This window comes from Trifolium pratense, linkage group LG6 (assembly GCF_020283565.1).
Source record: "Trifolium pratense cultivar HEN17-A07 linkage group LG6, ARS_RC_1.1, whole genome shotgun sequence".
Lineage (NCBI taxonomy): Eukaryota > Viridiplantae > Streptophyta > Magnoliopsida > Fabales > Fabaceae > Trifolium > Trifolium pratense.
In genome coordinates, this window is record NC_060064.1 from 30,108,973 (window position 1) to 30,121,915 (window position 12,943).

Here is a 12,943-nt window from a genome sequence, read left to right on the forward strand (position 1 = left end):
TCAATTTTAGTGGTTTACAAGATCAGTTTTCGATGATTAAAGATGTTCTTTTTACAGTTGATTAATTAAAGAAAAGATAATTTTAAAGCTATTTGGTCGGTGATAATTTAGAAACTAGATATGAATATGTGTTTTTAACTAGAAAGCTTTTGAAGTTGATAATGTGGTGATCATATTAAAATTTAGGTTTGGTGATAGTTCAAAGTGAGGTTCAGACAAACTCGTTGCTTTGTTTGAGGATTATATGATTTGTAATTGTTGAGTTTTAACGATGAGTGGTTAAATCTTACACTGATTATGAATGAGACAAATGTTTGATATATAAAAGATATGATCCATATAAATATCTTAAGATTTCGGGTAAAGTTGTGGTGTCCAAATAACTTTTTAGCCCAATATTGGTGATCCCCCAAGCTCCCCTCATTGATCTAACATGGATATGAGAGCCGATTGTTCGACAGAGGTTGGACTGACTTCTTGTATCAAAAGTCTTCCTAGCAAAGGCGGTCAGACAGCGTGTTTCATTGAGTGCAATGACAACGGTGATACAAGTGTATGGATAGAAAAAAAAAAGCTTCAACTTGAGCGAGAGCATAATAAATTGAATGACTAACACTCGAGGGAGTGATTATTGTGACAAGTGTGATGTGAGAAATCCTACATTGAATTGAATAGCGAAGATGAAATACTTTATAAGCGAGAGAACTCATAAACATAATAACATAAGATTTTGGGTCAAAACATGACATTAAACTAACCTATGTACTTGTTATTGACCAAATGCTCGAGCTGTTGTCAATTATTGACGCAATTTCACGCTGTAGTTAATTCTAATCATTAATTTGAGCTCACACGATTCAAATTTAAAATAAAATTTTATAAAATAAAATAATGTAAGCCGCTAATCAGAAATCGAACGACCGAGATCAGTTCCACGCAGGATATCCGATTCGATGCCCGAGCCCTCTAGAGTAATTTCTAGTTTTCGTTAGTACTTTGTTATCCATTCCCGCCTCCAAACTCCAAACCGGAAAATGACTCTCCGACTCATAACATCTCCGCCCTCCTTCCCTCGCTTCACCTGTCACGCCAACGCCCTTCCTCCCTCTCCTCAAATCTCCACACCAACCTCTATTTCTTCAACTTCACAGCTCCAGTCACTAACATGCGCACTTCACTGTCCCCATTTTCAATCGTACGCTTCACCCTCTCTACTTCAAACTAATTATTATCCTCTTTTTGCTCCTGAATTGAATTTTCACGTTTTTTTTATCATTGATTTCAGGTGTTCGGGGTGTACGCACGAGCATAATCTCCATCATCCTGTAATATTGGAAGATGCTAAGAATTTCTTTCGGAAATATGGTGTTACTGACTTCACATTTGATACTTGCAATTTGGTATCTTCATTTAATCCCCTTTTAAATTCACTAATTTTATTTGATTTCGCCTTTTTAACCGTTTTTCTATGAACTTCTAACACAAGCACACTGACACTCAACACGACACCGACACATAGACATCGATTATAATTGCAAAGTCGGAGACTAAGAATCAAACCCAGGACCTCTAGTATACTATTCAAACCCCTCATCACTAGACCAAACCTAGTGGCTTTCAATATGACGTGTTTGACTACATAAGCTGCTTTTTTTATAAGAAAAATTATGTTTTGACCCAAAAATCGGACAACAATTTTTTTGTTAACGATTTGTATAGTTATTAAAGTTCTAATATGTGGTTAATTACATTTAGTGAATGATTAATGAATATGACAAAGTGTTGCAACTTGCAACTCATTAACCATGGTTTTGAAGTGTTCAAATTTACATGAAATTTTCATTAATAATCTAAATTGTGTTCAAATATACACAATTTTCAGATGTTCAAATATATATTGTATCCATTAACCACACTATGTGTTCGAATACACTTCGAATACACACCCAAGAAATTGTTGTTAATTACGTTTAAAATCGTAGTCGTGATTAATTATGTTTAGTGAATGATTAATGAGTTATGACACCTTGTTATATTCATTAACTCTCCACTGAATGTAATTAACAACACGTTTGAATTGTGTTAACTATCCAAATTGTTGTCGAAATTTATAGTCAAATTTGTGTATTAGAATAACACAACCCCTTTTTTTTTATAACAGAAAAAACTTACTTGCTTTTGGTTATCTGAGGTTCTTTTTGCAGTGGGGTTGGAGGTGTCGTGCGAAATTGGCAGTGCGTGGCTCTTCAACCAACCCTCTCATTGGGCTTTATGAGGAGGGAACACATAACGTAATTGACATTCCAGAGTGCAAAGGTCTGGAATTCGTTATATATCTTTTTAGAATACTACTTATGTTATAGTGTTTAATCACAGTGATGATATACTAATACCTGAAACACGAGGTTAAAAAAAAATACATGCGGAGTATTTTGTAACTCACATGGGTGGAATTCAGTTGCATTTTATCTTGTTTAATTTGTTGCAAACACTATTGATTTTTCTATCATTGTGCCGTGTGTTTGTTTTCATTTATGTTCTCCTTGGCTGAAATGAAACTTTAAGTATGGTGTCTGTTGTCTTCTATGTGCAGCTCATCATCCTAATATTAATGCTGCCGTGGAGCTTCTTAGACAAGGTTTTTTCTTTTTCATTATTACCTCTATTTTTATTATACTTCTATCTTCAATTTTTTTCTATTTATTTAGCATCTCCTCAACATTTTCCAGGTATTACTGAATTAGATATCGAACCATTTCTTGAAGATGAAGGCACTGGCAATTTGCGATATGTTCAGGTGAACCGTTTATAAGAAATTGAATGCTCTATATGATGCATACAGTTAACAACTGAGTTTTGAAATTGGGATAATTAACTGACGGTGGGTGGGTGTTTGCAGATGGCTGTGACAACACACAACACCTCTCTTCCTGCTGCAAAAAGATATATGAGTGGTCAGTTCTTGGGTCTTACTATTGAATTATGTGAAAAAAATAAATTGGACATTTTCTTTTAGTTAATGGAATTAAACTAACCAATATATGGTTTAAAATTATATGTTTCAGGTAAGGTTCAGGTTACATTGGTTTGGAATTCAAGAAACGAAACTTCTGCTGGTTCAGAGAAACTGAATGCATTGGCAAATGTAAGCTTGTTGCTTCCTTTTTTTCTACCATATTTGTTTTAACCTTATTAGATTCTCTTGCCTCTTCCCTTTTTATCCTAAAAAGTGATGGTTCATTTGATTGATTGCAGTTCCTATGGAAAAAGGGTGGGCCACGGAGCAGGCTTCATTTAATACACTCTGTGTGGGCCAACTTCCAGACTTCTGAGAAAAATGTGAGTTTAAACTGTTCGGGTGAAAAAAATGAATGAATAGTATTTGATTAAAATGGAAAACGAGATGGCTAATGTTAGTTATAGTTAGGACTTAGGAGGGAGGGCTCTTGGCTGATGTACTTCTTTTGAATACAAATCATATTGATGCTGTAAATTTAAGTCATGGATATTGTTGATTTATAGTTCTTAGAATTTGGGTTGGGCCTAACTCGACCCTACAAAATCGGCTTGTAGAGTGAGGGATGTATTCTAGTTATTAAGTCATTTTCAGACCTTATCTCATCCAACGTTGGACTCTTAACACACACTGAACATCTGGAGCATGATCCCAGTGGCCCGATAGTGGTTGTTCCAATGGATCTTGGATAGGCTTTGATACCATCTTAGCATTTGGGTTGATCCTAACTCAACCCTACAAATCCAGCTTGTAAATTTAGCGATGCCGCCCACTGATAAAGTTATTTTTAGGCCTTTTCTCTTCCAATGTAAGACTCTTAACAATAGTGATCATTTTGTTTTTCTTTTTGGGGAAACATTCTATGGTTGGTGGGGAAAAGGTTACAAGAGAGCAAGTAGTCGTAATTAAGTGTTATAGATGTGATTGTATATCACGTTGGACTTTGCAATTTGGATTGATTTTGCAAATGATATCTTATGAACCGGGGATTGACAGGAATGCGGTTGGTAATACATGTGTGCAGTGAAATCTTTGAATGCTGAGACCCTGAAACTTGATATCCATTTTAATTTTAATAATAATTTAAAATTAGCTACTCTTATCTAAGATTTATTTTATGCATATCCTCCTAACTTTTCCAGACAATCTATGGTTACTTCACCATACTTGTTAATTGTTTCTATTAAAAGATTCACGCCTTTGAAAATGCTTACTTGATGTCTCAGATAATATTTGGGAATAGATGGAGACATCTTCTTGGAGAAAGAGATTTTTGGGAACATGTTGGTGGAATTGATGTGTCATTGGCCCCTTCTAGTTTTGGCCAGGCAAATACACGGGTAAAGATTCTAACTCAGTGGATCTTTACATTTTATATGTAAATTTGGATATGCATTTGATAAATCTTCAGAAATAGTTCCTATCAATGGATGGACACCATGCTATGAAAACTCACACATACATATCATGTAAATTATTTAAATTTTGATTTGTTTACACTTTACACACACACACACACACACACACAGTCCAGCTACAATCAAGTATATGAAAATATATATAAAATATTCTTAGTGTGTGATGTCTTACTAGTGTTCACTTATAACTTAAATGCTTATTTTGTTTCTAAGAGTATTTTGTAATAGTCTCACAATATCAATATGACACGAGTGTCATAAAATTCTCTGTGATGGAACCAAATACACATCAGGAAATATTTTATTATTACTGACTAGTAGCTGAAAAGAAAATGATTGCACTGGATGGAATCCTCCAGTTACCCCGGAGTCTATGACTCCAAACTCCAAAGAGAATAATTCTCTTCCCAAGCTTACAGCCGACCAACAAACCACAATTATCATAATAATAATTTCTCTTCCCCCGGCCTAATAACCATCTCCTATACATGAGTATCCATTCCAACAAAACTAAGTTTCTAAGTCCGCAAGTTATTTCTGGCCTTCACCATTGTGCCTCCTTCTAGTCCTCTGGTATAAACCTTCCCTGGCACGAACCTTTGGTCTGGATCCTTGAAATTTCGGCCTTGAAATTGACCTTCATATATGGGCCTGACAGTCTGTCATGCATGGGACACAGTAATCTCTGTTTTTACTCTTTAGCTGCTTGTGAGAATTATATAACAAAAAAGGAAATCACATTAATGAGATGCAGGGAGGAAAACACGTGTGCACGCATGTGTGTATCAAGTGACAATTGTTCTCATATCACTGAGGGTCACTATGTCATTACCACGAAAGGACTAATACATCTTTCTTGCTTTCTTTTATCAGGCTTTTGATGCCTTGCTTCAGAAGTTACAGAAATATGTTCCATATGAATCATCTGTTACTGATTTGTATGCTGGAGCTGGGGTCATCGGGTTATCATTAGCCGCCGCAAGAAAGTGCAGGCAAGGCCTAATGGTTCTAAATCTCTAGAATTTTATGTTTTATATTTCTGCTACCTATTTTATTTGGAAGGTTTATGTTTCTAGTTGTCTTACAGATCTATTAAATGCATTGAGATTAACAAAGAGTCAAAAGTATCTTTTGAGAAGACTATTGAACGTTTGCCTGCCACCGTTGACAGCAACATCACTTGGCATCATGCAGATGCTTCAAAAGTAAGTACTGAATATCTGAAGCCTCGTTATTTATTTCATTCATTAATTTAATATGAAAATATTTTTTCTGATTCATGTAACTATCATTAGTACAACTTAAACTTTTGTATGTGTATTTCTTTCATCAATATATGCAAAGATTGTTTACGGAAAGGATGAATTATTTAGGTCCAAGATAGAAAGCATAGTGGTTCTTAGCTTTTTTTTTCTTGTCGTGTCTTATTTGAAACTCATTGTATGAATCATTTGCAAGTAACAGGATCCTTTTTCGTGGCTTATGGGCTCAGATGTTGTAGTCATTGATCCTCCTAGAAAAGGACTAGATTCATCTCTTATTGATGCACTGAAGAATATATCATCAGTGGCGCGTAAAGTTTTGTCATCATATGAACGGTTGTTTATTTTGTGAATTTATCAAGTTTGGTCCATTGAAAATATTTCCCTCAGTTAGTGTCTAATTTAGTGCATGTTTACTGTAGCTCAAACAACACACAAGAAGAGAAAAGACCATGGATTTTACGTGCTCATGAAGCTTCAGTCCATATCAAAAGCAAATCACCTGAGGCAAACATTCCTTTGGTGCCACAAACCCTTATTTATATAAGTTGTGGATGGGAAAGTTTTAAAGAGGTATTTCTGTACTCACTTATTTGGATGTACTTTATTTTTTATCAAAATTGAATTCTCCATGTTAACTCTAAAATTTTCTGTCTGACAGGACTGCAAGTCATTGTTGTCAAATAATGTATGGCATTTGGAAAAAGCTCACGGTTTTAATTTCTTTCCTGGTACTCAAAGGTATTTTCCTTTTAAGACTTACAGTACTTATTAATTCTTACAATCTTTATTCTTGCAAAAAAATCTCTGGAGTTAATCTTCCTTTTAACGTTTTTCTCAAAATTTCATTCTATTTGCAAAGAAATTTCATTCTATATATTTTTAGGCTAAAATACAACTTAGGTCCTTTATCTTATTTTTTAGATTCAGTTTGGTCTCTCAACTATTAGAAGTTTCAATTGGGTCCCTTAACTTATTTATTAGTTTCAGTTTGGTCCCCTGACTTTTAAAATTTCAATTGAGTTTCTTAACTTTTATTTTGAAATGGTCTCTTTATATTTTACATAAGATATACTAATGTGGTTACAGGACCAACATTATATTATAGCCTAGTTTTTATAGAACGCATATTTTTATTGTTTTATACTTATTGGTTACTCTGAAGGTACACTGTACTGTGTCATCATGCTCATAGCTATTCCTTTATTTTTTGGTCTACAATCACAAGTGTAGCTGTGTTTTAGTGTGCGTGGGAAAGAATGGGGGAGAACTTTTAACCTAGTGTAGAGTCTGCAATGGAGAGAGCATATTCAGGTAGTCATTCCTGTTAAACAATATTACTGTTCAGATCCTATTATTCCACCAGAATTAGTCCACACTTCCAGTGTCAAATTTTGTGCATGAGTGGGTGCGTTGAGAGTCCCATATCACCTAAACTAACTAGTTTCTTTTAAGGCTTGGACTGTCCTCACCTTACAAGCCGGTGTTGTGTGGGGTTGGTTTGGACTCGAATTAAATTTTAAGGTGAAATCGGAGTTTATCATAGATTTGTAATTGGACCAAAATCTATATTATTCCACCCGGATGCTCCAGATGTCTAGTCCTGGATGTGACGGTGTGCTGAGATCCCTGTTATCCCACCCACATTTGTCCATGCTGCTTAACATGTGAATCTTGTGTGTGAAGGGTTGTATTGAGAGTTCACATTGTCTAGAGATATGGCCTTGGTAGCTGATTTTTGCTAAAACTCACTAAATCAAGAATACAAATAATGGGGACACCTGGGAAACATAAAATTGCATTTGGAGGGTATATTTGAACTTAACTTGTTTGTAACCATCCTAATGAGTGATCACCCACCACTCTTTCTAAGGATAACACTACTATATCCTACTATTATTATGCCTGGGAAGTGTCAAACATCTCATGTTTAGATCATATTTGAACCATCAAACATAGTAATGGACTTATTTGAAAGGCATGCTTGTGCAATTAAAAGAGTATTAATTATAATTTGCCACTTGCCAATTGTTTGCAGCATTGAAGTTCTGGCAGTGTTCAAGAGGGCACCTCAGAAAAAGAAACCGGGAAAGAAAAAGAAAAAACACTCACAAGGAGCTGCTAGACCAAAATGAGCACGTGATTCAGTACTGTCCAATTTTGCGCAGAAGAAAGAAACGGGTAGATTTAGTAGCAGTCTCATGTTTTGTACTAATTGGAAAAGGGAATTTATTTCATTGTTTGATAAATTGTGTACAAATAATTTAATATAATTTTTCGTCGCATCTTTATGATATCCATCTCCAATGCTTTTGATTCAAGAATACAAAACTGAGGAATAACTTTTATGGTTTTAAAAAACCAACTTGTCTCAAGAAAGCAGCTGGCCATTCAATGACTACGAATGCTTCAATTTCTCTTCTGCCTGCTCTTAGATTTTGCCAGGTGAGGAAAGACTGTCAGAATGTTGTGGGCCAATAGATCCTGTCTGGTTAAAATCCCAATTACAGGGCATACCTGTGAGATCACATTCTTAGGTTAGTCGCTGTTCATTTTGAATAATTAAATATTAGCCAAGAGATTTATATTGCTTGTGATATGCTACTGGAAAATATATTAACTAGTATCTAATACATGTGTTTGAATGGTATTGATATTTACTAGTATGTTAAATATACTTACCCCTGATGCTTGATATTTCGGAACTACAAGCAGATGACGAAGTCCAACTTGCCTGAAGAGGATCATTGCTTTTGCTACTGATATGCTCTCTAGCACAGTAAATGGAGTTGTATTGGTGAGGGGATGTAGATCAACAAACATCTCCATTTCTTCCATCGTTATAGCCACCTCTTCAATATTCCCTTCTCTCTCGGCCAGTTCTACCCAGGTAAATTTCTCTCTCACTTCCCATTCCTCCATTCTTCTTCTCTCGTTCAAGAAGAACTTCTTCTTTAATGCTTGAATAAGGTGTGCTCTTAGAATTAGTCCATGCAGTTCTGTTGCCCCGTTGGCCTGTCCTACGGGCGGTACTATCCCATCATCCATCACTGGGAAACCATTATGAGTAGTGTTTTTCAAGACATCTACTATCTTGGATACCTTTTCTACTCCTTGGAGGGAAATCACTGCCGGCTTTACATCTACAAGTTCACCAACAGTGAGGTTTCTCATCCATGACTCAGGATTTGCGTCCATGAAAGGAAGGCCTTTCAAATGCAGTATAATCTCATAGATGCTAGGGTTGAAGCAATCTCCTACAGTTTTGGCTATTAGGAGAACAATCATTGTTATTGGTAGTAGGAGAAGATTGCTGGTAAGTTCAAGGAAAATCACGCAAAGGGATACAGTCATCCTCATGGAACCAGCCATGAGGGAGGCTGCACCAAGTACAGCAAACAATCCTTGGTCAATTTTTGTATGAGGTCCCATGATCATACCAAGAAGACGGCCATAAGCCGAGCCCATAAGGATGATTGGGAGGAAGAGTCCAGTCGGCACAGCAATTCCGAAAGTAATTAGTCCTAATATGCAATATAGTGCAAAGAAAATTATGAGGGAGGAGGGCTGATATTCATAAGGCGTGTTTGTTGAGAATATGTTTCGAACAGCATCGTCATTAGTGGTAAGTAGAAGAGTAGCAAGATCATTGTAGTGGCCAGGTGGGCAATTGAATTGTTTGAAATTTCCAGACCTTCCATTGCTGGGGCAGACGGATTCTGAGTCTGCAAGTGATGAATCACAAGGGGTGCATTTTGCTAGATATGGGAGACCATATTGACACACTGATGTAAACAGGACTACTGCAAGACTGAGGAGGAGTTTATGTATTTTTCCTTTCCTGCAATAATAAAAGGTAGAAATTCCCTCAGTAATCATATTATTCAAATATTAACAAATTTGGCTGTGTTGACAATTCTACATGTTTATTTCATTAGATTCCATAATTGTTTTACTTTGTTGTTTTCTTCATTTTTATGGTCTGATCCGTGTAGCACTTACATGTTTATAACATCATTGACTGGGACTGACACAATAATCGACTCTAAGTCGGGTAATGCATGTGTGGTCAGTATAGAAAATGAAGTTGTGTGATTTTTTTTTTCTTCCAGTAATCACGCGACCTTAAAAGTTCATGATATGCAATATGTTCTGAGACTAAGGTAATGGTTACTTACTGATTGATGAGATTGTAGACTCTAAGGACCTTGTGTAGAAGATGATTATAAAGGCTTCCCAATAAACCGCCTATGATTCCAATGACAGCAACAGGGAGAATATCCATCACATGGTAGCTAACAGTGACATTGCTGACGTCAAACATGATCAACCCGCCTGCACCGAAAAGTCCACATTTCCCGGAGTTGCAGATTTCAATGAAGGCCCTAAGCACTACCACCACCACAGCAGTGGAAAAAAATGTTCTCCACAGAAGAGCACTTCTCCACCAGGTTGCCACCTCTTCAAGGGCGAACAGAACTCCACCAACAGGGGACCTGAAAGCTGCACAAACTCCTGAAGATGCACCACAAGTAATAAGATCCCGACGGTCGCGATCGTTGTTGAAATAGCGTAGCCAGCGCCATTTGATTTTGTAATTGTCAGTACCTCCCTGGCCTAGTAATGAAGCAATGCAGCTTCCTATATGTACCAAAGGTCCTTCTTTCCCAAGATCTAGGCCTGCAGAGACAGCTCCAATGCTTCCAAATATCTACAAGGAACAAATGTATGAGATATGACTTGTGGAGCGATAGGTAATTTGCTTCTAAAAAGATATTAATGATCAAGTAGAGATGTGATGTGAAGAGAAATTGCTGTCATGTCACTAATTTGAACCCCATTTGCATGGGAGCAAAGTGCTAATTATTTTTACATTATCGAGATCTCTCTAAACTTGATCAATCATATATGTAACATAAAACTTCCTATTTTGGATTTCATGCAGTAACTTCATGTTGGAAGTTATTGATTACATTGCAGCACTGATTTATGCAATGATGCATATTATGTTAGTCGTTAGATAATGCTATTGAGTATTGACCCTCATGTTTTTTGTCACCCAATAGACAAATTAGATGCATTAAATGATTGAAGCCAACAACACTTGCATCATGATCCATACATGTACTGACTTGCCTTTTTTGCATATTACAAATCTTTGCTGATCACCATGATTGCAGGATTATTAATGCATTATTGCAAAAATCAGTGCTGCAATAAATAAAACTGTCTGCAAGTTGAACGTAACCAAAAAAAAAAAAAAACAAATTAAGTTGAACATAATTTATATGTGAAAATATCAATTTTTTGGAATCCAAGTAAATAAATTTTGAAAGCAATATCCTTCTAGACAGGGACGGATCCAGAAACTTATCACACCGGGGGCCGTAAAATAGTAAAATAATAAAAATAAATGTAGATTTTTCTGTTACACTGTCCATGTAATATTTTTTTATGTTATTGTGTTATATTTACGAAGTTCTTGTTTAATAGTGACTGATGACTAATTGCCTCCAGGAAATATGTGGGGCACAAAAAATGAGTTATTCCCCTCAAACGAATTTTGTTAACACACAAGAGTCAAATATCAAACTTTTGACCACTTACTTAACAGACCCAAAACTTTTATCACTTAAAACAACTAATTTTTTGTCAATTAAAAGGCTATATTTTTACTAATTCAACATTTATAATTGTCTGACAATATAAATATTTTTACACCATAAATACATATCAATTAAATTCTTATTTATATAATGTAAATAATAAATAATAGATATAATATTCTATTCGTATATGATATATTATGTATATGTATGTAAATGAGGGGGAGAGGGGGGGCATTGACCACTGCTAGCCCCCCTCCCCTTCTAGATAATTGGAAGTGATGAATCTGTTTCTGGAGGCTTAGATCTTAAAAGTAAAGATCCCAAGGAACTCTTTTTCCACCTTCCAAAGCTCCTATTTTAATGCAATTAAAAATCAATGCAGTCGGAACATTGGTGGTCATTGGATCAAGATTGTATGGCGTAAGATTTTGATTTTTTTCAAAAATCTAAAAGATCAAACTTGAAATCTTCATCATGTGATCTTGATCCAGTGACCACCGATGAGTCAATTGCGTGACTACACATTAGTTTTGATTGCATTACAAATTAATTTTGTTCTGAATTAATCAGAAGCAAAATTGGAGTGCAAGAAACAAGACAACCAAAGTTTGTTACCTACCTTAACTATCAATGTTGTAGCACCATACATGTTTGGTGTATCAACACCATTAAGATAAGCTTTGATTTCAGGTATTCCAGGACCAGCTGCTGTGGGTGCAAAACACACACAGAGAATAGAAGCAGCAAATGTTAAAATGAAATTTATTCCCGTGAAATATAAGAAACCTGTCAAGTACCTGTACCATGCATTTAACAATGCAAATCAAAACACACACTAAATTCTCACATTTTTTGAAGTCAAATTTTTCTTAAAATTAACAAAAGGGTTGTTCTGTATCTAACCTTTCTGTATTGATGTATTTAAGAACAACCAGAAACTTGTATCCAGCAATGTTCTCAACAGCAAGATTTATAAGAGTAGCTATAATACCAGTGAGAAATCCAACAAGAAATGCAAGTAACCATTTCAAGAATATGTATTGCAATGCTTCAACTCTTGATCTACTTCTCCATCCATGTTTGAATAGATCATTCTCATTTATCCTGCATAATCCAACAAAGTCAAAAAAGTGATCTTTTATATATAACTATATTAATAATAGCTACTTTTTTGTGTTCTTACTCATAGTCTAAACTTTCTATGTAGGAAACTTTTTCACCAACAAGTGCAAGTGGATTTGAAGATAGTGTTCTATTCCTCTTGAGAAGTGTTTGATTTAGTGGATTGTTACTTTCTGGATCTATTTCTTCTAATCTTTCAACTTCTTCCATTTTGTTGTTTGTTGTTGTACTTTCTACAAGGTTCATAGAACTCTCTCCCATTAGAACTAATAACAAAGAAGTTGTTGAGACAGATAGCCTATAAAGTTATAAGGCTATATAGATTTGGTGAATTTTATGTTTGTTTTGGATTAGAACAAAGTGAGACACCTAAGCTTATATGAAGAAAGTGGATACCATACCATATATGTTGCTTTCATTTTTCAAATCTATATAGTTGTATGTTGTTTGCATTGCTAATTGTTTATTGTTCAAATCATGTCAAGAAAAAAAAAAGGTTTATTACTTTATTATTCA

General features: G+C 35.3%; 2 protein-coding genes across 3 annotated transcripts; one reads left to right on the top strand and one right to left on the bottom strand.

The window, feature by feature from the left end:
• Positions 1-983: 983 nt before the first annotated feature.
• LOC123891382 (uncharacterized RNA methyltransferase pc1998) lies at positions 984-7,992 on the top strand. 2 transcript variants are annotated; one of them, XM_045941243.1, is made up of 16 exons: positions 984-1,195; positions 1,286-1,400; positions 2,205-2,316; positions 2,594-2,638; positions 2,730-2,797; positions 2,900-2,954; positions 3,066-3,145; positions 3,256-3,339; positions 4,243-4,356; positions 5,308-5,426; positions 5,522-5,639; positions 5,899-6,032; positions 6,119-6,269; positions 6,358-6,437; positions 6,930-7,010; positions 7,735-7,992. In XM_045941243.1, the coding sequence occupies exons 1-15, from the start codon at positions 1,035-1,037 to the stop codon at positions 6,976-6,978; spliced, it is 1,485 nt and encodes a 494-aa protein (XP_045797199.1). In that variant the 5' UTR covers positions 984-1,034; the 3' UTR covers positions 6,979-7,010; positions 7,735-7,992. The 2 variants fall into 2 exon arrangements, with proteins under 2 accessions (XP_045797199.1, XP_045797198.1); XM_045941242.1 differs by lacking the exon at positions 6,930-7,010 and having other exon boundaries at positions 986-1,195.
• Positions 7,901-12,935, bottom strand: LOC123891381 (chloride channel protein CLC-b). The gene is made up of 6 exons (XM_045941241.1): positions 12,489-12,935; positions 12,209-12,409; positions 11,925-12,102; positions 9,875-10,407; positions 8,379-9,537; positions 7,901-8,213 (listed from the first exon to the last, which is right to left on the bottom strand). Exons 1-6 carry the CDS (start codon positions 12,686-12,688, stop codon positions 8,106-8,108), a joined length of 2,379 nt encoding a protein of 792 aa, XP_045797197.1. The 5' UTR covers positions 12,689-12,935; the 3' UTR covers positions 7,901-8,105.
• Between the last annotated feature and the right edge of the window lie 8 nt (positions 12,936-12,943).

Excerpts from the sequence above, each read along its gene's own strand:
- LOC123891382 (XM_045941242.1), top strand. The coding sequence starts at position 1,035 with ATGACTCTCCGACTCATAACATCTCCGCCCTCCTTCCCTCGCTTCACC. Across the intron at positions 4,357-5,307 it reads TTGGCCAGGCAAATACACGG|GCTTTTGATGCCTTGCTTCA; the intron begins GTAAAGATTCTA and ends TTCTTTTATCAG. Across the intron at positions 6,270-6,357 it reads GATGGGAAAGTTTTAAAGAG|GACTGCAAGTCATTGTTGTC; the intron begins GTATTTCTGTAC and ends TCTGTCTGACAG.
- LOC123891381 (XM_045941241.1), bottom strand. The coding sequence starts at position 12,688 with ATGGGAGAGAGTTCTATGAACCTTGTAGAAAGTACAACAACAAACAAC. Across the intron at positions 10,408-11,924 it reads CTACAACATTGATAGTTAAG|ATATTTGGAAGCATTGGAGC; the intron begins GTAGGTAACAAA and ends TGTTCCTTGTAG. Across the intron at positions 8,214-8,378 it reads CGAAATATCAAGCATCAGGG|GTATGCCCTGTAATTGGGAT; the intron begins GTAAGTATATTT and ends GTGATCTCACAG.